The sequence below is a fragment of the Phasianus colchicus genome, chromosome 17 (assembly GCF_987193195.1).
Source record: "Phasianus colchicus chromosome 17, bPhaCol1.hap1.1, whole genome shotgun sequence".
Taxonomy (NCBI): Eukaryota; Metazoa; Chordata; class Aves; order Galliformes; family Phasianidae; genus Phasianus; species Phasianus colchicus.
Genome location: NC_143452.1, coordinates 5,762,659 through 5,790,301, shown reverse-complemented (window position 1 = coordinate 5,790,301; position 27,643 = coordinate 5,762,659). Strand labels below are relative to the sequence as shown.

The window sequence follows — 27,643 nt, the reverse complement described above, 5'->3', positions numbered from 1 at the left end:
TGATGCTGCACAGTGTCCCAGGGTCCTCCTGTGATTGCCTCCTCTCTGTGCATTCAGCCACAGTGCAACATTGCTCCTCTCCCCCATTTGTGTCCTGAGCACATCCACAAGCCTTTAAATCAGTGCAGGGGAACTGAGGGCGGCAGGTTAGCAAGAAAGAATTACCCCACTCCAAGCATGGTGCAGGGGAAGCAGGCAGCAATGCACGGTCTGGACGAAATTTGGCAGCAGCCCCGGAGGATGGCAGGCAGCGCAGGGACCTGTAGAGGGCATACCGATGAAGCTCTGATTGCTGCATGGACACAGCCCAGGCGGCTTGGTGCTGACACATGGCTCCCAGAGCATCGGTGCGTTTGGGATGAGGCTTTAACGGCAGCACAACAGCACTGTCTGCAATCGGTTTCCTGCACAGTTCAAGAGAAGAAATGTGAGCTGAATGGCTGGGGAGGTTTGGGGGAGGAAAAGACAGATGGGGCTGTCCTCCTCTTGGACCACAATGAGACCTAGTGACAGATTGTGGCATTCCATTTGTGGGAAAAACGGGGAAGAAAACACCTCTAGTGCTGCAGTTCCCCATTTCAGTATTTTCTGAAGACAGGAAAGGAGTTAGAAGGACCTGGGGAAACACCATACAGAAGGGAGACCCCACAGCTGGCACACAGACTCTGCAAACCAGGTTCTGGGTGGTGATGTTCAGTTTTCTCCCCTTATTGGTAGTCCTGGGGGGCCTCAGCACCACCAGCACTGTGTCCTTGCTGCAGCCGCCAGGGCAGCCCTGCGTTCCCAGAGAGCCCAGATCCTGTGGTCACCGACAGAGCGAGGCATCTCAGACTGGAGCCTGGCTCACCTCCTCCTCCATGTCTGGGCTCTGACGGATCAGCCTTCCCCTCTGAGCTGAGCCATCCTCTAGAGAAAACACAGCCAACAGGTTATTTACGAGACAAGGTCTGAATTAGCATGTGCCTGTCATCCAGTGCGAGGCACTCACAAAGATAAACATCGATACAGTGAGCAGATAACTGTTTATTATTGCACATAATCCAGCAGAACAACCGACAGAAAACTCTGGACAGCAGTACATGAATTGTAGTACACAGCTTGCAAAATCTGTGATGAAGGTATTTTTGTGTGAAGAGTGAAACATATCTGCATCTTTGTAAGACCTGAAAAGTATAACACAATATCCTATTCAGTTTTGAAAGCACGCAAATTGAGGTAAATCTGTTATTTTGCATCTAAGAAAACGAAATCCCTAAGGGGCTATATATCTATGTATATATATATCCATATCTCAGTGCAATACGGATATATTTGTACGTCACATAAAAGCAAATCTACCTACTGTTCTCAGAATGTTAATAGGAGGAAAGCACATTACTGTGTGCACATCACATGCATAAAAAATTGGGGCAGGAGCGGGGGGGTAATCTTAACATTGTTGAAAAAGGACCCTTTGTGCTTAGTGATAAATAAAAGCCCCTCAGGTCTCTCAACGGAAATTGTCTTGGTAGCTAATAAAAGCAGCTGACGTATTGAGAGGATGAACAAGGATAAAATGCCAAAAGCAGCAGAGCCTGGGGTTTGCAATACATTTATATTTCAGAAAAGAAAAAAGAAGAAAAAAAGAAAGAAGCAAATTGCTACTAAACTATGCTCTGTGGAAGTGTTGATGGTGCTGCACAGCTTTCTCAGGACTGGTACAGCCACATAGCTTTTAGGAAGGGATCACATTCACTTCTCCCACAGTGAACACCATGTACTTGCTACTGTGGCAACATTCCTGAGCTGAATAAGGTTAAAAAATAAACTTGGTTCACAAAGAAAAGTACTGAATTATTCTCACTCTCTTATCTCATAATTAGAGTACATAAATCAGGCAGGTTTTGCCCTGTGTCTCCAGTCAGTGTAAACTCCTGCCTGTCTGCCATTTGCCTCTGAAATCCTTTCAGACTGACCTTTGGAGCAGACTGGCCATCTGTTTTTTCCCTCAACCATCATTTCCACGTTCTTTCCAGTCCCTCAGGTTTTCCCACCCAGTCCTATGCTGTGAGACTTCAGAATACACAGAGGTGCACAACTGAGTATAAATAACATTTCCGATTAACTTAAAAATAGATACAAAATACATATTGCTCTTAAAAGAAGGAAGAAACATGTCCAAGCACTCAGCCTCACACTAAACTGTAACTTCATCTGTGCCGACTTTCTAAGCTCGCACTGCTAAGGATCAGAGCAGATCACAGTGGCAACATCTCCTTCCAAAGGTCACTCTCTATTGCAGCTTTGGGAAGAATTGATGCAAACTGTCTGGGTCTCTAAGCCTGGCACACAAGAACAACAGCTTTATTGCCTCTCTGTGCTCTACCATTGCTGAAAGGCTGGCTGCTGCATAGTTTTGAGCCCAATACCCAAACATACTGGAGTCACTGGGGTCTCTGCCCCTTTCTCATTTCAGGAATAACTTCACCTTTCCCACGACAGCCACACTGCATGCTCTGCTAGGACAGGCTGCCCGCTCTATTTTGGTTAAAAAGCAGCACTGGAGCCCCCTCACAGCTCAACGCTATGAGGAGGAGGAACCTGTGGGTATACAGAGGTATTGTTCTGTAAGTACCACCCTTTAATTGTAACTCGCACCATTTTCACAGGGGAAAGAAAAGGGTAAAAGGGCAAATTCTGCACATTGATTTCCTTTCCCATTACAGTGGGAAGTCACCCGCTGCAAGACGCTTTCAAGAGCATTGCTGGTGGCAGGAGAGAGCTCGGATGGTGCCCAGTCCAGAAATGGGCACCATCTGCACCCGCAGCACCCCTGGGCACACCAGCAGCCTCGCCTCAGCCAGCCCCGCACACCCCACCCCGCAGCCCCAACCGTGGCTCATTGGCAGGCATGGGCAGGTCACACTTCACCAAGCCCAATGTCAACATGCTCCCCCTCTCAGTCCTCCATACATGGAAAACACCTCCAGATGATGGGGAAAGGAAAGACTTTTTGCTTGTCCCTTTGGATGACACACAAGCATGGAGGGAGTTGCTGTCCAGCCCTAGCCGTGGCACGGCTCTCAGGTGTCATTTTGGTTGTTGCACATTGTTGCATTTTCAGGCCATGGATGATATTCTTTGGGAAATCTCCAACATCAAGTCAACCAAGAGAATTAAAAAACACATCACAGTGTGTGGATGAGACCTTCTCACTCATTTTCCTACAGCTAAAGATAAATTCCTCATCCCTGGCACGACAGGGCAGTTGATGGCTTTGGTGAGAATAATTTAAGGCAACTGCTACTTTATACAAAGAAGAGAAGGAGGTTAAGTTGTAGAAATCCTGACTTTTTCTTGGTAGATTGCAGAGGCCAGTCACAGCCTGGGAGCAGGGAGACTGAACGGAGGATCTTCAGGTACTTTTACTTAAGGTTCATGTTTGCAGTGCAACCTTGGGATCTCAAGTCCTCCTCATAGGTGTTTCCAGGCGACTGAGATTTAATCCCCACCAAGGTCCATGGTCTCAGTGAGCAGCAATGCCTGTCCCAGACACAGATGAATGGGAGAGTTAAGGGGGAGCAAAACATGCAATTAACACATAACCATTGCTGTTTGTATAGCTTTCATCTCTGCAGGCTGAGTGGCAACTAACACACCAATGAAAGCAGTACCCAGCAGTTTCAGCTCCGAAGAAGAAAGCCTACGCTGAAGTGTGGGAGGAGCACCTTGCACTTTGTACGTGTGAGGCCCAAGGGTCAGGCTCAGCCCTGATGGCTTGATTTAGGAATAGTTGAGCCCAAGGTGACAAAAATCTTGTGCAAACTTACATCACATTCCTGTGTCTGGAAACCCCACAGCCACAAGAAACCTCACAAGATTTTATTGCCACAAAATTCAAATGCAAGCCCACATCCTAACTCAGGTGGAAAACTTGAGCAAGCTCTAGCTTAACTTTAGTTAGATACACACTGCAGTTCACACTGATCTTTAGTAATTCAAGTATGTAACAACAGTGGTGGAACTAGCACTGTTGCAAATAGATCTGAAAACTCCAGTTTCACATTTTCTTTGTGCTTCTGCCTCTTGCTAGGCTGAGTGCATTCTCGCACTGGAATTCGCATTCTTTGAACCCTTCCAAGAGGGAAGCCAATACTACACTGCGGGACTGCATTCAATAAAAACAACTCAATTTTGAGGAAATCAATAAACATCCACTGAAATTACTGCACAGATCACTTTTGGAATAAACAAGAGATAACTGAGAATCTCAACATCTATTGAATAAATGCTCATATATTTCTATCACCAGCGCACTTATCAATGAACAACTTGTGTTGGCAATAAAGTTGGTCAACTATAAAATGTCCACAGCAAGGTCTACAAATTGAGGACAAAATCTCATCGCCTTTCTTACCTCGTCCGAGGGGGACCTCATGTCAAAAAATGTACAAATAGGATGGCTAGACCAATGTTCAGTAAGATGACCATGCAGATCACAATTGTGTTAGGTCCCTGAAAGAAAAAATAAAGACAGAGTATTATACACCATAGTTCTAAGTGAGGAGACTTGATAGAGCTGCCTTGATTCTGCCGTTCAAATATATGAGAATCACCCATTCCCAATGAACATGCATCTGGCCTGAAATTCAAACTAGTTGAATATTTACCACTGCCTATCTATCACTACTCTACTCCTATTTCTCCCCTGCAAATGTCTTAAGGGAGACCCTGGCCATGGGCACAGAAAAAGCCAAGCCCATTTCAACTTGTTCCTCTGAACTCCTCTCTCCTTACAAACACATTATCTGTGTTTGTGAAGATGCCACTTTCAGGATGAATAAATCCATCTGTATGCTCTTATCTCAGACTAAAATATTTCCAAGCTTTTTCTAAAGTCACACTGGAATTGTTCGTGTCAAAAGGACTGTGAGAAGAAGCAGGCTAACAAAATGCAAGGCGTTACAGCTGTATTTGCTCACATCAAAATGAATATCAGGGAATACTCTTTAAATCCAAGAAATCAGTTGGTGATTTGATGACATGGATCAGCTCGTAAGGTGCACCTATGGAGTGGAAGTAATGGATAAAATAATACATCCTTCATGTTCCTCCAAACTTCCCAAATTCATGCAAAAGAGTGGGAAAACGGGAAGAATGTAGGAAAAAAAAATAATCATAAAATATCTGTTTCCCTCAAATTTTGAAATTCCAGGCTTACTTCCCTGGACCAACCATGGAAGCCCTCACGGCAGGGGACACAGGAAGGACAGGAGGAAATGACCTTCTGTGCCCCCATAGATCTCGAGGGGCCCTCTGGACTGAGCAGTGTGGGAAAAGTTTCCAAAGGTATTTGTGAGGTCGCCCAGGCCCAGGACTGATCGCCAGCATTTTGATCTGCATGAAGCTTGGGCTTGGAGAGAGGCTTCCAAACCAAAATGCTGGTCCCAAATCATGTTTAAACCCATCCTAGGCCAAATCTGGCAGGTGAAAATGGGGAATCTCCTCCAAAAGGCTGCAGGGGCCCAAAAAGGGCCTCTAGATGCCTGTCTGTGCCTACTGCAGCCCTGAGACTCCAGGCTCTTTGGGGAGAGAATCCACAGGGGAAAAACAAGGCTGAAGGAAAAGCAGTTCCTACAGCGGAAAAGGAACAGAGCTGCTGCTGCAAAGCTGTCCCAAGAGCCGCCCCTCCACATCCCTCCTGGTCCCAACCCACCACCACACCTCACCTCATCACCCTCCTCCGCATCCTGCGCTGCTGCCACCGCCACCACCGGGGCTGGGCTCCGCTTGGCCCCCGCCTTGTGCTCCGTCCGGCCCGGCGCCCGGCCCTCAGTCTTTCTGTCAGCAGCGGGCTCGCTCCTGCTCGCTGCCTTGTGCTCGGGGCTGGGCCGCCGCCTGGGCTGCTTGAGCTCCTTGGGTTGTGGCGGCTCCGCCTGGGCCTCCACCTGGGGCGCGTGCCTCTCTGCGGGCTCCTGTGTCTGCACCGGGGTGCCCCCGCGCCTCCGAGGCTCTCCCTGGGGCTCCGGGGATGGCGGCCCACGCTCAGAGAGCGGCTCCTCCTCATAGTCCGCAGCGGGGGAGACCGGGGAGGTCCTGACGGCGTAGCTGTGGTAGCCCTTGTAGTGCTCGACCTCGGGCTCACGCGCCATGCGCTGCAGCGGCCTGATCTCCATCTGCTCGGCCGGCCGTGCTGCTCCACGTGAGGCTGGACGGCCTTCACCATCCGAGGCCCCGCCGCCGCCCGGCCCGGCCCAGCTGCCAGGCCGCGGGGCTCCGTCCTGCTGGGCCTTGGCCCGCTTGGCCTCCGGAGGGGTGCTGGCAGGACTGGGGGCCGGGCTGCGGCGGCGGGGGGCCTCGTCCTGCTCGTGCAGCTGGGGGCTCTCGGGGGGCATGGGGGGCGGCGGGGCGCCCTTGGGCTGAGGGGGTGCCGCTTCCTCCATGTTGACGGCGTGCTCTGCGTTCTCCATGATCTCCTGCAGCAGCCTCCGCTTCTGGTACTCAGGGCCTGCAGAGAGAGGGGAGGTGGGAGAGGGCTGGGGAGGCAGCAGGGCTAGGGCAAGGGCTCAGCAAAGGCCTGGCTCCCTGTTCCACCTGCCAGCACCCCATCAGAGAACAAAGCACACCAGCCCAAAGCCAGGGCTCCCAGCACCTTGCTGTCACCTTCCCCTGAGAAACAACCCTGGCTGTCTCAGGACATGTTTTTTTAGCTGCAAACTCACCCTGTGCTTTTCCCCTTTTAGGCTAGAACAAGTTCCCGAGAGAATGGAGTGAGGCTGCATTTTCCACTGCCTACCCCAAAGCAGAGCCTGTTTCCAGAAGGGATTTCCTACAGATGCAGATCCCTGCCTCGCACTGCCCTGCAGGGAGGAGCAGGCCAGGAGCTCCACATGAAACTCAGAAGAAGTAAAAATCTGCACCCCAGCTTTTTGTGGTTTGGAGTCACACACAAAGATTATCTTGAGCCTAAAGGGATCAAGCTCTCATCCAAGTTTTTTCTTTTTCTTTTTCTTTTTTTTCCTGACTGGAAAACTCTTCACTGTGGCTTCTTTGGCGTTTAACAGAGTAGAAACAAACATTACATGGGGAGGAACCCTGCCTCCTCAAAAAAGGAAGGTATCCCCAGGTGATCCATCTTCCATTGCGCTATATGAGAAAAACATGTTTCTTATGCACAGACTGGGGCTGGCAGTGAGGGCCAGCCCTCCTCTCTGCACTGACACAGACACCAGCAAAATCAGCTGGCACCATCACACAAGGTGACTCGGGGCTTCAGGTTTCGTTCTGGCCACATCTCCAATGCTGACTTGTCAGCTCTTAGCAACGTTGCTGTCACTTCAGTTATCATTAAATCTTTACTTCTTGTTAACCCTGGGCCAGGTCTGCAAAGCAAATCACTGAGGAATTCAAACAGAGCCTGACACTGAGGGCAGTCCTTCATTCTGTGGTGCTGGCAGAGCAAAATCCACCAGGGAATGACCAGAAAAGTCTGAAAAACAACTGCACACAGTGCTCTACGTAATGGGATCTTGCAGGGGTCCTTGCATGTCCCTGCAGTGCCCATAGCAAAGAGAACATGAGTGTACTCCTTATAGGCATCATGAGGTTGCAAATCAGCAAGTCCAAAAGAAAGCACCTGCTTTTGGAAATGGTGTTGGTCTCATTCTGCTGAATCCTAGTAATGCTGAGAAGTGCAGACATACAGAGCTTGGCACGTGCTCTTGAACAGCACAGACCGTGGAGCCACACTGTCCCCAGCTGCTTCATGGTTCCTCCCCTCCTCTCCTCCACCCCAAGGACTAACGCAGACTTGACCCTACTCTGGAAATTGGAGATTGGTGCTTCATTCCCTCTAATAAATCACGGGTGTGATTTGCACACTGCTAACTCCTGCCCACTCAGGGCAATGTTTCTGCTCTGAGAGGGTGGTGGGGAGAGAGGACACTGATTTTAGCTGCTCTGCCTTGCCTACACGCTCCTGTCAATCAGCAGGCAACCCATTCAGGGCAATTTATTTCTGGCTGCAAATGGATTATTTGGAAGCCTTTTCAACAGTTGTTCAGACTCCTCAAAATAGGCTGCCTGCAGTTCTGGGCTCCTTGCTATCTCTTGGTGTCTTTTCTCCTCCTAAATAATTCACACCAAAACTCCCAGCTGCTGGGAGGGGACTGCACAGCCCAATCCTCCTCCCTTCCCCAGCATCCGCCTCACTTCCTTCACCTCCCAGAACATTTTAGCAAGAACTCTGAATTTCATCACTCCCCTCCAGGTCTTCAGGGCTAACATCCTAAAGGAAACCCAGAGCTAAATACTTATTAAAGATGTGAGGCTCACTGAGATGTGAGCCTAACACAGAGATAGCAGACGGAAATGCAGCTGCCCAACACTGCCAGGCTCTCCTGAATATGTGACCAGATGTCACAAGTCCTAGCAAAATCTAAGGGTGGATTTCTGCCTTTTTGTCCTTGGAAGGTGCAGCCCTGCAAGAAGATACACCTCTCCTTGTTATATTCTGATCACTTAGTGAATGTAGAGATTAAAAAGAATTATAGAAGAAAAACACACACCAGCCTCACACATGGCCAGGAGACCCATTGTGCAAAGACCATTCTGTTTGTCTCATTCAGTTGCTACAGGTGGAAGAGGTGATCCAGCTAGATGTCAAAAACCTTCCAGCAGGAATTTCAGTGTCTGTTACTTCTGCACTATAAATACCGCAGTGTGCAAAGGGTGGATGTGGAGCTGTGAGTGGCAGCTGAGAGGCTTATGCCAGGATCAAGTGATGTTTAGCTATTGTTAAATGAAGTGTCACATGCTGGCTCATGCCTGTGCCCAGCCACTGTGGTGGTTCCCAGCACAAAGGCAGCTCCGAGACCCTGCAGTGCAGCAGGAGGAAGGGGCAGCACTCCACTGCTCTGTCTCCCTAGCTAGTAGGTGCAGGACTAGCTGGACATGCAGGGAATTTCAGCAAATCTGTCAATTTGTCTGTCTGGCCGAGCACCAGGTGTGTGCTGTTCCTGCTGCCTGTCCTGAGCTGAGGTACTGCCACAATGCAGAGGCACTGCAATCAGAGCAGCAGGTTCTGCTGAGTAGCAGGCAGTGTTTGGCTTCTGTCCCCAGTTTTGATGCTGTGATGGATGCTGGACATTTGATCCAGGTAACAAAATCACATAATATGGAAGATAGGTTATGAAACACAGGCGTTTGGATCTGTTTTTTTGCTCTGCTATTACCTCCCTTCTATGAAAATGAAAACTTCCCAGAAAGAACATAGGTCTATCTAGCCTGTTCTAGGGAAAGGTAATGGCATTGACAGTGCTTCTTCTAACATTACACTTCCTATCTACTAATCTCCAGCGCTTGCTCTCAGAGAAGGAACCTCTCCAGTGTTTTCTCAGCCATATAATTAACGGTGATGCAAACAAATATATAGGAAATTAAGAAAATAATATTTTGCATTATCAACTTTCATACAGGATATTACAGCTCCTAATTAGCTGAACCTAACTGTACCCTTGGTGTGGTTTGTGGCCTCACAGGATATGGGCTATGAGTCAATGTGCAAAGCTGTTCCAAGAAGAAACCACTGCAGCTCACCGGGTGCTGCAGACAGCTCCCAGCTCTCTGCTGGCCCTGGAAGAAACTGGGAGGGCTTCATAATGGGGAGAAAGAGGCAGGGAGCTTGGAGGGCTGCAGATTTCCTCCAGTCTATAGTTAACACCTTGTAACAGGTAAAACAGCAGTGTAAGGTCAGCAAATCACCCACGTGCAGGGGGCTGGCTGAACTTGGGCAAAAGTGGATCTGAGATAGATAGAAGGGCAGCTTCCTGAGTTATTAAGTGGGAGAAGCATTGGAACAGATTCCCAAGGAAACTGCAAAATCCCTTAGAAGAAGCCTCTTGTCTTACCTGGCTGGTAGAAGTCTGGGGAAAGCTCCCTGGCCATCATCCTGGCTATGCCCGACTCGTTGTTAGCTGCCTGGGCTGCCTGCTCAGAGCCTTCAGCCTTGGCTTTGGCATGAGTAGTCCTGCAGAGGGAAGAGGGGACAACAGCGAGTGCTATCTGAGCTGACATCAGTCCAGAATTTCAGCAAGGGGTACGAAGTGTTTAAGGCTGAGGTGTGACCAGCAAATGGAACAGATATATTTGCAAACATGAGCATGTTCACGTGTTGCAGGGTGGCAGCAGGTGGTGCAAAATGGACTTGCTGCCATGCTGCAGTTCACAAAGATGCCCACTCTGAGGAATGTCTTAAGTACCTTTGCAGACTTCACAGGAACACAGAGGGACAGCAAGGTGATGGCTGGGCACCACTGCATTGTCACCACCCCTGAGTGAGCTGCTGCACCTCACCAGCAGCAGCATGCCTCTTGTCAGTACAGCTGACACGTTTCACCCCAAATTACACTCCTGGAGCTCTCCAGCAACAAACTCTGGCTTGTCCAAGGGAATTCTCTGCTTGCAGCAGTCCAGGGGCTGCTCTCAGCAGGCACAAGTGCTTGGAAAGGCAGAGCCATTGCTTCCCTCACAGCCTCACTTTGTGAACCCTCTCTGCTCCTTCCCAGCACGCCTCCTGCTTGCTCTCTAGGGCCATCCGAGCTCTTCTGCCCGCCGGCTGTTGTATTCCTCACATACCTCACACTCAAGGCCCTATGATCTTTATGCTAAAAGCAGGGCAAGCTTTGCAGCCCAGCTGCTCACAGTCTGGGAGGGAACTGACTTCAAACAGTAGGATCACACCTTAAAAATTAGGGAGGGTGAAGCACCATATGCTCAGCTGCTCTGCTCCACCTGTGGCTCATGGAGGCTTTCCCCCATGCCCTAATGCTTCCCAGGGCTTCTCCTGTCTCCCATGCTGCATGCAGCAGAGTATGCACTGGCAGCACCAGTGCAAAACCACTTATTTTTGAGCAGATGTGCAGTTAGCAGCCCTTCAACACCGATTTATTACAAGTTTAATGAGGTCATACAATATCTATCGAGCTATTTAAATGATACCCAGACTTTTCAAACTCAGGTTGGAATTTCATTGGTCCTTTCCCATTAAACTCAGATGCAGCATGCAGACAGAACTAGCTTTACTCTAAAAACTTGACAGTTGCAATGAAAAGGTGATAGAAATGCTGTTCTGAGACCTTTGGTGAGTAGAAGATTATATATACGTGCATACACACACAAGTCATTTTGGATAGCTGTAGGGAAAGAATTAAAGGCAGGGCACTAATCCCAACTGATACAGGCACCGGTGTGACTTGACAGGGAGCCGAAAATGCTGCTCAGTGCCCTGAGATAGAGCAGAGGATGTGGAGCTGCTGTGCCCGGGACGGCGTCTCTCTGGGACGTCATCCCACTGCCGCAGACGTGGCTCACCCCTGCCTGCACCCACACCTTATCTCCTGCTTTCTCTGCAGGCTGAGCTGCCTGGGATTGCTGTCATTCTTGGTCTTTTTATCCAAAATTCTTAAACCCAGAGAGGCTACGTGATGAGGGAGAAGACGGCAGTTTTAAGCCACTGCTCACAAGCAGGGGGTCTGAGGCAGCTCGGAACAGTGAAATCACCTCCTTTTTTGGTAGCATGTAATCAGTGTGATTAATTCCACTGAGGTCTGGCAGGGGCTGAGGGGGTGGCTCTATGCTCTCCATGCCCAGGGATCAGAGTGGGCTCAGCAAATCCCAGGGAGCACAAGCCTGCATGATGCCAGCCCCACAAACAAGCTCATCAAACAGGGAGACCAGCTCTTCACCCCACAGGATGTGTTCCAGCCCCTGCCTTCATCCTGTTGCTCTGGGATGGGATTCACCACACAAGGATAAAACTTTCCTTTTCAGCCACTTGGTGAGCAGAGGCTCTCCTGGCCACTTTTCAGACCCTACAAGAAAGGGGCAGCACCTGGAAGCAAGGGTTCCTAGAGGTAAGTTCCAAAGAAGTAGCCTGGCAGTGGGCTGGATGCAGGGTCTGCTCCCTCTGCTAGTAGGGGCAGAGCTGCACTTGTGCTGATGTGGTACCAAAAGGGTGCAGATGGATCCTGGCATGCCTGGTGACAACACATGGTGCTAGAGGTGACAGCACAGCTCTGGAGTACACTCTCCTCCATTGGAACACCGTGACAATGCACAGCTTGTAAGGAATGGCCCAGCCATAACAATAACATCAAGCTCTCATAGAGTATTTCTGAATGTATTATTTATCCTGGCAGTGCCGGGGAGGGGAGCTCAATGCAGAATAAAACGTGGCCACAGTGGCAGAGCAGCAGACAAATAGCAGGCACCCAGGGAGAGCCCAGGGCACAACCAGCAGCAGCATTCATAAGCCCGTCTTCAAAGCAGTGCTGGCAAATAAGCTGTGAGCATTACATGTACCCAACCAGGGGCCAAGAACACAAAGAGGAGTCTTCAGAAACCAGTGCTGGTGCTCGCCAGCCCAAGAAAGGATGCACGGAGTGGGGACAAGCACTCCCTATTCCCAACCAGAGCAATCTCGGGGATTGCAGTGACTGCTGCAGGACACTGGGAGCAGGGAGTTAAATGCTTCACTTCTCCCCTGGCACGGCTCTAATGCTCTAATCGTTTTTGTATTAGTGTACAGACAGAGCTCCACTCCCATCCTCCCTGGCCCTGTCCCAGCAGCACTGCCTGCTTCATTCCTGACTGCTGCTGAAATCCCCCTGCGGACACATGAGCCACAGCTGAGTGCTGTGCTAACAGGTGAGGCCCAGAGCCGCGCCGGCAGGGCCATCTCTTCAGACAGTTTATGTGGTTTTGCACATCCACATTGGCTTAGCCTGTAAATGAAGCTGGAATTAGCAGAGAATGCTGCAAATACCAGGAGGGCTGGGGCACCTGCAGGTGCAGCAATGACCTTGCGGCCAGGAGCAGGGGGAGAGCTGAGCCCTGTGCCCCAGCTACTGCACATCCATGTACTCAGAGAAACACAGACCCATCCAGCACTGTCCTTCCCTCTCCAGGGACTCCTTGTCCCATCAGTACAGCAAACTGCCCTCTGCTGGATTCAGGTCCTGCGGGGACAAGTGTGCAAATTGGGCTAAATGCCATGCTGTCAGCACGGCCGTACGGAGCACAGGGAACACAGGCAAGTTCAGCATGCTTCCATGCTGGTGGCATTTTGTCCTTCTGAAGAACCTTCAGATAACAGTTTGTCTTGGCAGGGATGCTTGCAGCACTCAAGAGATAGAGGGAAAGCTGCAGAAGTGCTTTTGCTGATGGCAGTGTGGTCTCTTCCATGCTTCACATTGCGAGGGAAGAGGACCAACAAAGCACAACAGGACAGACGCTTTCTGGCTTCTCCATTTTCCACACCACCTTTGGCACTGAGGCCATCCTTTTCTTCTGCTTACCTCCATTCCATCTCCTTTGTGTCTCTACCTCTGCCTCCACACACACACAGATGCCAACACACCTCTGTTACCCACTATCCCCACTTGCCTGTATCCATCCCATGGGCCTGGAACCCCCTTTCTGTTTCATCTCTTGTGCCACATTCCGTGTCCCAGTGTCACCCATCTGTGTACCCCACCCAGGGGCATCCAGCTCCAGCAGCCAGGCATACATTTTGTTGTCCTATCGCTCTTCTTATTTTATCATTTGTGTGCACATAGCTACTCAGTTTAGAGTCTGATACTCCCAGTCCTGAGATGTGCTGGTTTATATCATGGTCTCTGTGCCTGCAGGGTGTGATCTGTGCATAAAGCAACACAAACTGTCTCCTATGGGAAACATCCACATCACTGTAAAGGAAATCCCCAAAGAGGAACCACCCTGGCCTGCAGAACAATCCTGACAGCCATCTCATGAGATACCCTGGGATTTTTGCTGGCTGTACCAGCTGTTATACTGAAGCAGTGGCACTGTGATCTTTGCTTTGTGAACTTTTTGAACCTCTCCTCATTGCATAAGGAGCACAAACAGTCCATTCTGTCTGGAGAGAAGCATCCTTCACTGTGCTTTGCTTCAGGAGCACCTGGCAGAGCTCGCTGCAACCTAACGAGCTCAGCAAGCATTAGCCTTTATGATTACTTGGTAAATTTTTAAAATACCGAAATGTTATCCTCAGCTCTAAATAGCTCAAAGCTACTTGCATCTTTCACCAAGGGATACTTCCCCTCAGAACAGTTAAAGTGGCATTAATCTCACAGCAGACAGAATTGTAGCTGTCTACAAGACGACAACCTACAGACCCTGGTCCTGCAGCAAGAGCACTGCAGGGATGCCTGGGGGAAAAAGCAGAATTGCTGCTGCTGACCAACCCTGCAGGTGTTTAGGGCCATCCTGCCTAGGCAGAGCAGGGCATGGATCCGGCCACATCACAGTGGGTTGGCCCAATGAAGCAGGAGGGCTGCAGCACTCACTTGTTTCAAGAGAACTCAGCCTGACCCAAGAGCTCTGCCATATAGGCAGCATTGCAACCCGAGTGAGCTCTACCTGAGTGCCAGCACTGGATCGGGTCAGCAGGTGGGCATTCTCTCTGTGGCACTACTGGCTTCTTCAATTGGAAGTTTGAACAACTTCTAATTCAAATTTTCTTTTCAGGTTTTAGCAATCTAAATCCAGAGAGCGAGGAAACACAGGCTACGTTTTGGCATTTCTTTTTCCCAGTCAAGAAAGGAATAACAGGGTTTTATTATTATTATTATTATTTTTTTTTTTTTTGGTAAGGAAATGAAAGCAGGCGTATTTCTTAAAATATTGTATTTGGTCAGAAGCCCAGTGATTCATCAGAGTCTAAGGCAGGGGCATTTTTCTACCAGCCTCTTTATCTCTCAAGTTGATATTCACAGGTCCGAACCCAGAGGAACAAAGAGATAAGGCCGTGAGCTAGGATAGCTTCTGCACGCCTGCACCAGGGCTGCGGGGCACATGAGGGGATGGGGACATCTCAGCAGGCCCCAAAGGGCCAAAGCTACAAAAATTGGAGCCCAGACAACCGAAGGGCTCTCTCACCAGCTTAAGCTAACCAAATGCGCCAGGAGGAGAGAGGGACTCTGTATCTCAGGCTCTGTATTTGAATCAGACATTTTACTCCCATATTTTTTATTGTTCAATATCAGTCTCTATCACATACCACAGATGTGATGATAACCCTTGAGCAAAGCCTGGCTGAAGCCAACCATTTTCAGGCCAGGCTCCCAACCTTTTGGAGGGGACTCAGATCCCTCCTGCTTGGATCAGTCCAGCATGAAGCTGCCATTTTCCAGCCATTTTCCAGATTGAAGTCTCACTTCATTTTTCCCTCTGCATGTTTGCAAGCTGTTGAGATAAGGATTTCCCACTGGGTCAGGCCTGGCAGCCCATGAATCCCGCTGGCTGGGCCGTACCCACTGGTATCCAACCCTACTCTCTCATGGGATCCCAGTAGGTCCCAAAGGTCCTGGAAAACCCAAGAAAGCACTCTGCCACCAACATCTGCATTCTCCTCAGAGCTGTTGGAAGTGCTCTGTCACCCCGTTACCCTACTAGAGCATGAACAAGCCTCAGAAAATCCACGTGAGGTGGAGGCAAGCAAGACAAAGCTACACACACTGAGCTGAAATCAAAGCGTGTTTCAGCCCAATAGCCAGACCTGGCCAAAAATGTGTCTGTCAGAGCTCATGGCTGCAGCCAGCCCGGCTGGAGAGGAGGCCGCTGCGGGGAGGGATGAAGGAGAGGTGAAGGTGCAGCAATTCGGGATGCTCTGCTGCTCTCCCAGGCAAGCAGTGCCCAGCAGAGCACTTCACGGTGCGACATGCGGCCGAGCTGGGGCTGCTGCTGGCCATGGCTCCCAGCTGTCGCGCCCGGCAGCGCTGATAAACCTCTGCTATGCACTCCCTTATTTAGTCAGGACGCTGTGCTGACTGCAGCGATTCCCGGACGTCATTTGCACCTTCCATGAGCTCGAGTGCTGAGGCTTGGGAAGGCTGGGAGCAGTGGGACGGCTGGCAGGGTGGCTTTGGGAAGAGATATGGGGCCATGGATGTGAGTTGAGGGCTTATATATCCAAGTTGCAGGGTTGCAGGGCAGCTGTACATTCAAAAAATTTTCAGAATGTGATAATTCCTAGTTATATCCTCCAGTCACAGAACATCCAGCTGCTCGGACTTCAGGGCCAGCATTTATAGATAACAGGTGAAGCACACCAGCATCCTTTGTCCCTTATACCTCAGTTTCCCATTGGTCTACAACTTCCGACAGACATATTTTAGTGCTGTTAGCAGGACATGTACCCGTCAAACTAGCTAGAGCCTGGCCAGGCCCACGCCATGCAGGACGCATGGCAAAGTCCCTTAGTTGAATTTAGTCCAAGTCAGTGGGAAGCACAATGGCATGCAGAGGAGATCACAGCAGGCACTGCTACACTGGGACAGAGACACTGATTTTGCCCCCCAGAAGCCCCAACGAGATGAAAATACATGCTCCTGTGAGCTGTGCAGCCACTGAGTGCACAGCTTCAGAAATCAAACTTCAAAATGCAGCCAGCCCTGCCCCTCCTCTTGCATTCTATTCTACCCTATCCCATTCCATTCCAGCCACCAAATCAATGCCAGTTCCATCCTCAGCCCCTCGCACAGGTGGAAAGCAGATGGATTTCCAACCAGAGGGCTCAGGATGGAACCCAGGCAGGGTAGGACAGCAGTGGAGTGGGCAGGAGCCACCCAGAGTGCTCAAGCCCAGCAGGCATTGGGACCAGAGCTGCCTGCAGCCCTCCCACCGCACTCACACACCAGCACACCTCGTTCCCTGCTCAGCACAAGTGCTGCCTGCCTGTGCATCCCAGCGTGGCCACGTGCCTGAGATTCCTACGGCACAACCAACAGAGGCAGCCTCTGCACTCGGGCTTGTTTTCCTCTGAATTTCTATGTCTTAAAGAGCCTTTTATGGTGTAAAAGAGTGAATTCTCCTCTACATTCCCCAGCAGCTGGATTGCATGTTGGCTCAGCTCCGTGAGGGGCTCCCTCAAGTGCCAGAAGCAAATGGAACCCAAATACCACACACAATGACAGGGGCACATGGAGGCAGCCAGGTATGGTACAGCCCGGCTGCTCGGTCCCAGCAATTAGTTCCTAGCAGTAATTGCATGGAGACATCGTGTCCTCCCCAAACAGCAATTCATGTGGCCTCAGAGACATTTCTCATGTAAGGCACATGGTGCCCCGCAAGGATTAATATAAACACTCAATCTAGGGAACTCCACCTCGTAGTTATGGGCTGGGGAGACATTAACAATAGCACAGTCCTTTATAAGCCGTAATAATTTATTTTCACAGCCCACATGCAATTATTCTCTGCTGTGGGTGTAGAAACTGAGGCAAAGTTCAAAGCCAAAAGAAAGCTGGTGACAGAGCTGGGATTTCTTCCTAGGACCCTTTCTAGGCAAAATTATTTATATTTATACTTGATCCCAGGGCTGAGTGAAACAGGAGGGAGAAGGAGCGCAGCATGAGGCGGGTGTTTACAAGGCAGCAGCAGAGCCAGAGCAGCACACACCAGGAGTGGAGGCGGTTAGGAAGGGTGAGCTGCAGCCCGCAGCCAGGAGAAGACAAGTGTTGGCTTTGAGGTGGGTTGAGGACCCTGGAACTGCAAGGGAAAGCTGCCCTGCACAGCACTGTGCTTCCATGAGCCCTAAGAAGGGAGGGCGTCCCACAGCAGTGCAGTGCAGTGCAACCTCTGATTTCCTCCAGCTCTGAGGTTTCCTTAATAGGAAATTATCTCCCAGCCATGCCGGGAGGGATGCGGTCCCCTGCGAGGGCAGCAGCTGCATTCCAGCCCTGATGGAAAGCGCTGCACAGCCGCTTTTGATCCAACGTGTAAATAGTGTATAATAAAAAGAGGCTTATATAAACTGACTGACTTCTCACGGAGCAGCTTTTGCAGCTCCAGCCTCCTTATTTCAGGGTACGGGCGCTGCTGCCATGCTCTACTGCTGGGCATGGTGGGGTCAGCGTTGTTGGAGCCTCCCCAGCAGGACAGGGTCTGTGACACTGCTGTCCTTGAGTGACTTCTGAAATCTGGATGGTTTCTCTCTGCTGGTTGTTCAGGCAACGGGGCTTGGAGAAAAAACAATCATATTCCCTGCAAAAACTTTGGAGCCAGGAACACAGAGGCGTCTCTGGGCTGAGAAGGCGGGCAGAGACAGGGTTTGAAAATAAAGAGCCCTCCCCAGGGCAATTATTTCCTATGACTGCATTGGTAATTAAGCAACTTTGATAACTAAACCCTAAAAAGGCACAAAGTTGCACAGCACTGCAGCTACAGTCACCTCCCCGCAGCCCAGGTACAATGCAAGTGCCACAGTGTGGCCCCAAAACCATGGCGGCAGAGAAAGAGGGGGTCACCATCTGTGTGCCATGAGCCCCATGGGGTCCCTGTCACTGGGCAATGACACCCCTAACCACAGAGACACAGTGCCACCAATTAGACACACGCAGGGATGAGGCACACGAGCAGGACTTTCTCCTGCCACCCCCAGAGCTGCTCCGTCTCATCCTGGCATGGACACAAGGGGCCATCAGCACTTTCCTCTGCAGCTAGTTGTTAACACAGCTAATCCTGAGCACTGCCCACCTGTCTGGTCTCAAAGCATCTCTGCTGGTGCAATGCAAATTGAGGGGTGGCCATGAGCTATTGCACACAACATGCATGCATGCTGCTCCTGCCCGTCAGACCTGCCCTGGCTCCACAGCCCCAATTCAGAGACCAACAGGCTGAGATGCCTTGCCAACGTGGAGCAGTCTGGGCAGAGCCACGCTTTGCTGCAGTGTTCCTTTGGGACACTTGCTGCTTATGAGCCCCTTGGAGTTACCACGTTCAGTATCCCCATTAACATCACCATGGCCACTCCGGTAGCTTGGTGAGGCACCAGATGATCCCATCTCACCAGATTCCCACCATGTCATCACGTACCCCCATCTCACCAGCTCCTTGTCCCCACCAGTTCCCACCGGTCATGGGGACAGCCAAGGGGAGTGGGGGACGGGATGGGGCAGGGTGAGAAAAAGGAAAGAGTTTGGTTGGAGCCTGGTTTCACTGTGTGGGTGTTTGCCACAAGGACTCTTCAGAGGCTGAAAAAGCACGAGTCATGCTGAAAAAGGAAATGGAGACAGCAGAAAGCTAGAAGCTCTTCCCCATTCCACGGCAGGTCCTGAACACCCACCACTGGACTGCCACAAGGGCAGTAAAATGAATTAGAAATTGCAGAGAGCCACGTTTGACCACATTGCTATGGTCCAGAGGGACACGTGGGACGGTGACCACCACCCCCAGGACCCCACGCACCCACCTGGATGCCGCGATCTCCGACTTCTGCCGGGCGATGGCTGCTGCCCTCTGGGCCCCCTCCACGCTCCGATCCACCTTCTGCCGGATCTTGGCGCTCTTCAGAGGTATGACGCGCTTCTTCATGCCCTTGACGAGGACGTTGTGGCGGTATTTGCCCTCCTCCTTCTTGCCATCAGGCAGCGTGGTGCAGCCGTAGCCGTGCCGCAGGTTGTCCAGCCACTCACCCTCATACTTCAGCCCGCTGGAGCGCTCACTGACTCCATAACCCGAGCGCTTGTCGTTCTTCCACTCGCCCATGTAGGTCTCGGTGGTGGTGGCATCGATGTCGGACTCAAAGGGGGGGTACTCCTCTCCCTCCGCCCCCTCGCCCAGGCTGGCGGTGGAGGTGGCATCGCTGGCGGCCGAGCTGATCCCGCTCTCGCTCTTGAGGAAGCTGACGCGGCTCTTCTGGCTGGCCAACGACGACTTGGACTCGGACTTCTTCAGCTTCCCCAGCAAGGAGCCCCTGCGGAACAGCCCCTTCTTCACCTTGCCGGCCTCGGCGTCGGCGTAGAGGCTGAGGGCGAAGCCGCCGCGGGTGATGGTGGGCGAGGCGGGCAGGCTCTCGGGGTGGGCGGCGGGGGAGTCCTGCTGTGGCAGCGTGCCATTGCTGTGCTCGCTGCGCAGGGAGGACAGGGAGGTGCGCAGCGGGGAGCGCACCACCGAAGCCATGCCGTAGGGCACGCTCTGCCGCACGCCGTAGCCGTGCCGCATGCCGTTGGTGAACTGGCCCTGGTATGTTCCTGTGGGAGAGAAGAGGCAGGCGGTGAAGCAGCCGCACGAGGGCAAGGCGCTGCGGTTTGGTGCCCGCCGTGGGACAGGAGCACTCGCTCTGCCCTCCTCGAGTCCAACATCCGGCAGCATTCACCGACCTGCAAAAGCAGCCACGAGGGAGCAGGGAGGACACGAGGTGGTGCTGGCAGGGGTCAGACCTCCCTCAGCATCTGTTTTGCCCCAGCACAGCTTGCCTGTGATCTTGTGACCAGACTCACACAAACAGCAAAGCAGGGAGTAGAGGAGTATCTTTGTGAAGGGCTCATCCAGCTCTGCTCCCTTCTCTGGACCCAGCTCAGGTGAGCACATGGCATACAATGAGGAACATAGAGGAGATTGTGATTGCCTCAGCTGGGGCTACACCTCAAGTCTGGGACTCTGCTGAGACCTAGCAGGACCTGGGCACCTCAGGGGAATGGGAGCAGTACACTGTTCTCTGCCAACCTGGTCTTTTCCCTCTCTGCATCTTTGCAGGCTCCAGAATGGTAAATTGGAGACAGCAGATCTGATTTTCTCACCAGGATGCCAAGAGACTTAAATTAGCAGAACAGCTCTTGGGAAGAGCAGGAGAACCAGCACCAACACAGCCACCCTGCCAAGCACGCTGCGAGCCCTGTGGCACCATTCAGGACAGGACATAGGAAGGCTCCCCAGCCATGAGCCCTCCCAGCCCCACTGCTCTCCTCACTCCATAGATACAGTTGCCTCAGAAACCAGCAAAACCACCCAAAACAAAAGCAGTATTCAGCTCTGCTCTCATCCATCAGCCGGCATCTGGAAGAGGCCATCTGGCCCCAAAACACTGTGGGTGGAGGGCTCTGGGGAAGGCACAAACACCCTAGGAAAAGGCCCCCCCTGCTCTTTGCCCTCCCAGGCCTGGCTCCATGCATGGGCAGGGGACACGTTCACTATTTGTGTCCAAAAACGTCTGCTTTTCATTAAGCAGCAACAGAGAGCTGCCAGGAGGCACCAGCATTTGGGGAGCGAGCCCTTTCTGCCAGCTCAGAAGGAGGGGTGACCTGGCTTGCAGGCATTCATTCCCACATTCAGACGCTGTTACTGAGACCAGGGATGACCCTGGTCCCCAGGGAGCAAATGCAGCTCCTTCTTTGGTGATGGTGGGAGTGCATATTTTACGCTCTCCCAGGCTACTTCTGCAGCATAATCTCTACTCCCAAGCTTCAGGTTTCATTGAAATCCTCTCTGGACCCGCCTGTGGGGTGTTAACTTACAGCTTCGGGGGCCAGGAAAGGCAAGCAGTGCCCAGGCAGGCAGCAGCTGCTGCCCCCGGCTGCCACCCTCGCTCCCTGCCTGGGGTATGGAGGATTTCTGGCTGCTGCAGCACCGCATCTCCCCACATACCTAAGAGAGGGCTCACACACTGCAGAGCACCTGCACCAGCTGCAGAAGCAGCCTTCCAGAGCAAGGTGCCTTTGCCAAGAGAAGCTGTGGGTGCCTCATCCCTGGAGGTGCTCAACGCCACGTAGGATGGAACCATGGGCAACCTGATCTGGTGGGTGGCAACCAGCGCACAGCAGCGGGTTGGAAATAGCTGGACTCTAAGGTCCCTTCCAACCCCACGTTTTGCTCTGTAAAATGGTAATGAATCTTCCTAACACGGAGCTGCCACGTGTTGCCCTGCTCTTGTCCCCATGAGGAGCCCCTGAACTCAGCACCCCATCCCTGCCTGCGTGGCAGCGAGCGGGGCTGACACTCGATAGGGCTGACACTGGAGACCTCCTTGGAGGACAAGCCAACCTTGCACATAGCAGGCTGCATCTGATATCGCCGCTGAATTAACCACCTGGAAGAGGAATTCTGGAAAAGTCTCATGGACTTAAGAGGCTCAGCCCTCCAACAATCCCAGCTCCATCCTTTCTCCTGAGCAGCACCTCCTGGCTGGGTAGGAGCAGAGGGCTCACTGGCACATCCATGTTGCACTGTGATTTATGGTGTCTGACTGAGGCTTCGTGCCCGGGCACAGCCATCAGCCTGGAGCACAGCCAGGAGGTCCGGGAGCAGCTCGATGTGCTGGGACAGGTCACAGCCTCCTCGTGTGGGTACTGTGGCCAATGGGGACACAGTTGGGATGGGTATGGGGAGGTACCAGGCACCACTATCCCTCCCTATGCCCAAACCAATGACATCTGAGCACAGACTCACAGTCAATGGAGCTTCAGCAACTTGAAGTTGGCAGCACAGTGGAAAAGCACTGCACTGGAGAGTCCATATTCCTGGGTTCCCGCTCCACTGTTGCCATCAAATCACAAGCAGCCTTGGCCAATACATTTCATGTTTTCCTGACTCAGTTTCCCTTTGTGGGAAGAAATACCTTCTTTTCTCACCAGCAGCACAGACATGGGGCTACTGAAGCACAGGAAAAACCATCACCAGGATTTCTTTATAGCATAAAGCATCCTGAGGGCAGACTGCTTTGAAATCACATAGTGGCTATCAAAGTGGTGTGGCCACAGCATGCCATGGCACAGGGGACATGCAGGCACCACCATGCTGCTCACAAGGAGCTGAGATTCTGTAAAATAATAATTAAAAAAAGAGCAGCGAATAGGAATGGAAACTGTTTCAGGTATAAATGGAACAGAGCTGTAACTCTCTGCTGCAGCGACTTGCCCGATCAGTTCTGGAGAGGGGGGCAGGCAGTGGGCTGCTGGGAGATGCCCGTGGGATGGGGATGCAATAACTGTGCATGTGTGAAAGAAAGCAGAACAGGGACAGCACTCCAATTCAAACAAGCCTTGTTGCCTGAATTTTCTCTTGCTGGAATGATAAAATGCTGCTTCCTCTGCAACGCCGGGGTATAATGAGCACTGCCTTTGTCTGAGTGAAGCAGAGAGCAGCTGTGCCTGCATTCACAAGCTGGGAAGGACTGAGCTGTGGCACTGATGGGGATTTCACTCCCCAAGCACACCCGTTCCCTATGGATGCCTGGAACACGTGGCAGCAGGATGGGATGGTCCAGCTGAAAGCTTCAGGCTCTGCTGCCATCAGCACTGCATCTCACCTGCCCAGCCTGCCTGAGGTGCTGGGATAACCAGCAGTGAATGTAAGTAACACACACAGGCAGGTAAATAATGCAGACAGCTCCAGTGGTATCGCTGCCTTCCAGTCATCTGCTGCTACCCAGATACGTGATGACAGACATGTTAGAACGTGATGCAAAAGGCCAGGAGCATTGCAGGGCCACGTGCAAGACAGAGCAGCAAAATCTGAGTGCTTCCCTTGGGTGCCAACATCAGCAGGGGAAGGACTCTGACAGTGCTACCTCATGGTTTCTGTTGGAAAGGAAAAGCAGAGAGAAACGGAGAGGGATAGAAAGACACAGCATTAACTCATGGGTCACATTCAGATCTGTAGCAAAGTATTCAGGTGGATACTGAAAGATGAATTATTTTGCAACAGAGGCAGTCAATGGGAATCAGGGTGCTGGACCTGGAAACAGGGACTTGAGTCCCTGCTCCCTTTCTGATGCCCCGTGACTTTTGATGAGCTACTTTATCAGCCCCGGCCACATGGAGGGAATGCAGCGTTGTGTTTGCAGACCTGCAGTGAAGAGGTGTTCTGCTATGGGGCACGTGGGCCGTGTGCGTATAGATACACATTGAAACAGTTATTTGTACAGCAGAGCTCTGAGCAGGGCTCCCCTGTATTAGCAGTAAGACTCTGCATTAGCAGCGAGACTTCTTACTGCAGCAAGTTTTGACAGAGTTGACCAGTCAGAACCAAAGCACGTACCCAGAAATGAGGGCTTCCTTACAGGGGGAACAGAACTTCAAGGCAGAAGACAAACAGCCAAGTGTTTGCTTGTAACTTGTGTTACAAAACCATAGAACCATGGAATCCTTAAGGTTGGAAAGATCACTAAGTCTTAGCTGGACAACTAAGTCCAACCATCAGCCCATCAAAATGATGAGTTCCTTCATGCTCTGCTTACACAGCCCAATTCACTGCCAGCTTACCTGTCCTACCCTGCCCTGCAAAGGACCCCAAGCTCTTTCCTGCTAACAGAAGCAAGCACACACATGCTTTGAGCTGGGACACTCAAGGAAACGTCCCGTAGAGATCCTCTGTCTGACCACGCACACTAGGAGCTCCGAACCACATGGCTGACTTCAATCAGAATTACAGGAGAGCCCTTTAGGTCATCAGCCTCGCACAGGTGTTCAGTAGAGAAGAAGAAAGCAGCCTGGCCAGCTCTGAGCTCAGTTATATCGGGAGCTCATTTCTTACCAGACATCAAAAATCAATATGGGATTTCAATAAGCTTTGCTCCAGATTTGAGCTTAACGCAGCCACCACCTCAGGCAGCCATGAGATACAAATCACAGGCAAGCTGTAAGTGCATTTTAAAGCATAAAGTTTGTAATTTTATAAATGTATATATTTGAGGCTTACGTTACATGTAATCTAAAGCACCAGCATCAGCTGCACCTCCCTGCAGCCCTCACACAGCTGTGAAGCTCCCAAGGAGCTGCCAAGCACTGCATGTGCACAAGCACTCCCAGGGCCCTGCTGTCCTTCCGTGGCTGCACCCAGGGCTCACAAAGCTCAGCTGCAGGGCTGGCAGCTCCCAGAGGTGTCCGGATGTTGGCCATGGCAATCTCAGCTCAGATATGAGTGAGCCCCATCAGCAGCATGGCTTCAGCTGGGCCATGCAGATGTGCTGCTATGTGCATAGGTGAGGAGACCACACAGGAGCAGCTCCTGCAGGTCATGGAGTCACAGAATGAGCTCTGGACTGGAAGTGACTCCAACCCCCAGTCACATCCATCCACCTCTGTGCAGCAGACGTGCAGGCTGGCACCAACAGGCTGGCTTTGCCTGCAGCCTCGTGTTCACCTTTCTTCTGCCCCAAGCTTTCAAAACAAGACCTAATTCAAACTCCTACAGAAAGCTCGAATTCCATTCAAACTCCTCTGGCACTTCTTTACATTGCCCTCTGTGACATGAACTCAAAATGCAGCAGCCCTGCACCCCCGGGGAAGGATGTGTTTTAGTGAGCAGTGAGGAATCTGTGATACTTTGAGATCTTCATGCAGTTTCTGAGCCAAGATATTCCATGCTGCTTACAGCTACCTGATGGCTGTACAACACCGTAGTGACCAGTGCTAACAGCAACCTGCACCACCACAGCCATGCCCTCAATTGGTCCCTTTTCCTAAGGGCTATAAATCCAATGCTCTTTGTGCTGAAGATCTGCACCATTACTGTTATTTTTCTTTACAAAGTAGCTCCATTGCATGTCCTGGATAAATATAGATGTAATTCTGATACATATTTTGCAGCGTATTTCTTGCAAATCACCCTCTCTATTTAGCTATCCTAAATATGGCAGCGTGGAACACTATAGTACTGAAGAGCTACAGAATTACTTGCACAGAGATTCTTGCGATGTTTCTAACCCCAAAATTGCCACTAAAGCAAAATCACAATTAGACCGAGCCCATAGAGAGCAGAGCACACATCCGCACCGTGGGGCAATGAGAGTTCCAAAGGAACCAAAAGGGTTTATTTTAGGGAAAGACATGTGGCTACGTATTTTAAATGGCTTTGATAACTCAACCACGTTTCAGCAAAGCAGATGTCCAGGCACCCAGCCGGAGGCGTGCGAGCAGCACTTAATACATAGGCAAAGTGCACTACGATGCTGGAGGTGGCTTCTATCCAATGCACAAACACTCCCAGCTCGCCACCCAATGAGGAGGGGACGGGCCGGCCGCAGGCGCGAACCTGTGGAGTCGGTGCCGGGGTTCAGCCATGAGCGGGTACGATGGGTCACTGGGAAGCGGAGCCAAAGGCCACGCAACGCGAGGTCTGCTGCTGGGATGCCAGGGGCAGCCGGCACCGCGATGCCCAGCCCTCGCCCATGGGGACAGCAGAGCTCGCCCCACAGCCACGGCCGCCCGCTTGCCCCACACAGTCCCCTCACCTCCATCCGCATATGTCTCGGTGCCGTAACCATCCTGCAGGCCGTTGTTCCAGGTACCCTCATACTTGGCTCCGCTGTTCATGCTTTGCCGCGCGCCGTACCGGCCCTTAAAGCCGTGGGTCCACTCGCCCCTGTACACCCACCGTCCTTTGGTCTCGATCCCCAGGCCGTGCCTCTTGCCCTGGGACCAGTAGCCCTCATAGGTGTTGCCGCTGGGCCACGTGTAGATGCCCACCACCTCGAAGCCGTAGTTCCAGGAGCCCGAGTACTCGCCCTGCCCCTTGGGGCCGGTGCAGATGCCGTGCCCGTGGGCTTTGCCCCCTTCCCATCCACCGCAGTAGGCACCTCCATCATCGAAATCGAACCTGCCCCCGCTCATGGTCCCCCCGCTCCCGGGCTGCTCCCTTCAGCCGGGCAGCAGCAGCAGGTGGGGGCACGGCTGCCCCATGGCAGAAGGCTCTGGGTGCTCCTCACCCGCACGAGGGGACTGCGATGGGAGGAAGGAGAAACTGGAAGGAGGGGAGAGAAGAAGGGAGGGCAGGGGGTGGTGGAGGGCCCCGGGGAGCCGAGCGTGGCCAGAGGAAGGGGAGGGATGGGACGGGACGGGGGGGGTCCCGAGGCAGCCCCCGCCCCACTGCTCTCCTCCCCGCCCGCAGAGAGGTCAGCGCTGCCCTAACAAGGCCATCGGATCCCAGGAGCTGCTCCCAAAAATAACCCCGTGGCCCGGCCCCCGCTTCGGGGCCCTTTTATGAAGGAGGAGGGAGATTCAGCCCCCCCCCCGCTCCGGCCTCCCCACCTCCGGGCAGGCAGCCAGCAGAGGCTGGGAAAGTAAATGCCTGCCGAAAATAGCGGCTGGGAAGGGGCGCCTGGCTCCTCACGTCATCCCATGGAGATGGCAGAGGGAGGACAAGGAATGAAAGCCCAGGGCACCGGGCTCATCCAAGCCCTCTCCCAGTCACACCTGTCCTACCTGGGAGACAGGCAAGACCACGAGCAGATGGCATTCCCCTTATGGCCCACAAAGCCCCAGGCAGCTGCAGGAGCACAGGATGGCAATGTGCTGCCACAGGTTCTGCTCACCTCTTTGGGTGTGCTCCCAGGCACTGTGTCTGCCTCTGGGCAAAGCTGTCCCAGCCCTCAGCTGGGACATACAGGCTGCATACTCACATCGTACAGCTCCACACTTTGGACAACCTCCCAAACTGTGCTTCTCAGAAGATGCATTAAAAAACAAACAAACATATGGCTTTTCTTGCACTTATATGTGTAAAAACAGCATGTAAGCTGCAAAATATCTGTCCATGTTTTTGCTTTGTGGCTCCTGGGTAGACCAAAACAACTCGTAGTAACAGCACTTGAAGTGTTAAGGCAGCAGTAGCAGCTGCCCATGGCCTTCTATTTTGTAGCGTTCTGGGATTTGCCAGCCCAACTATGTTGTAACTGCCCTAAGAAGATGCCAAGTTCAGGAGCACGTAATTATTTACTTAGCAACTCTTCCTAATTGCATGGCACACTTGTGAACCGATAGACCACTGTGTAAATAACTTACGCACACGTTGGCATTTAGAGCCTACACTGAGCGCTAAATTAGCCATACAATCCAACTTCAGACAACGCTCAAATCTTGTGTGTGAT

At 51.9% G+C, this 27,643-nt stretch overlaps 1 protein-coding gene across 1 annotated transcript; it reads right to left on the bottom strand.

Moving 5' to 3' along the window:
• Positions 1 to 1,004: 1,004 nt before the first annotated feature.
• On the bottom strand, positions 1,005 to 26,663 carry JPH2 (junctophilin 2). The gene is made up of 6 exons (XM_031590715.2): positions 26,009 to 26,663; positions 19,250 to 20,030; positions 9,888 to 10,006; positions 5,709 to 6,487; positions 4,397 to 4,494; positions 1,005 to 3,522 (listed from the first exon to the last, which is right to left on the bottom strand). Exons 1-5 carry the CDS (start codon positions 26,385 to 26,387, stop codon positions 4,414 to 4,416), a joined length of 2,139 nt encoding a protein of 712 aa, XP_031446575.2. The 5' UTR covers positions 26,388 to 26,663; the 3' UTR covers positions 1,005 to 3,522; positions 4,397 to 4,413.
• Positions 26,664 to 27,643: the final 980 nt, after the last annotated feature.

Coding starts and splice junctions, on each gene's coding strand:
- JPH2 (XM_031590715.2), bottom strand. CDS start 26,387: ATGAGCGGGGGCAGGTTCGATTTCGATGATGGAGGTGCCTACTGCGGT. Junction 10,007..19,249: donor TCGGAGATCGCGGCATCCAG/GTGGGTGCGTGG, acceptor TTCCCTCTGCAG/GACTACTCATGCCAAAGCCA. Junction 6,488..9,887: donor CCCAGACTTCTACCAGCCAG/GTAAGACAAGAG, acceptor CTCTCTCTGCAG/GCCCTGAGTACCAGAAGCGG.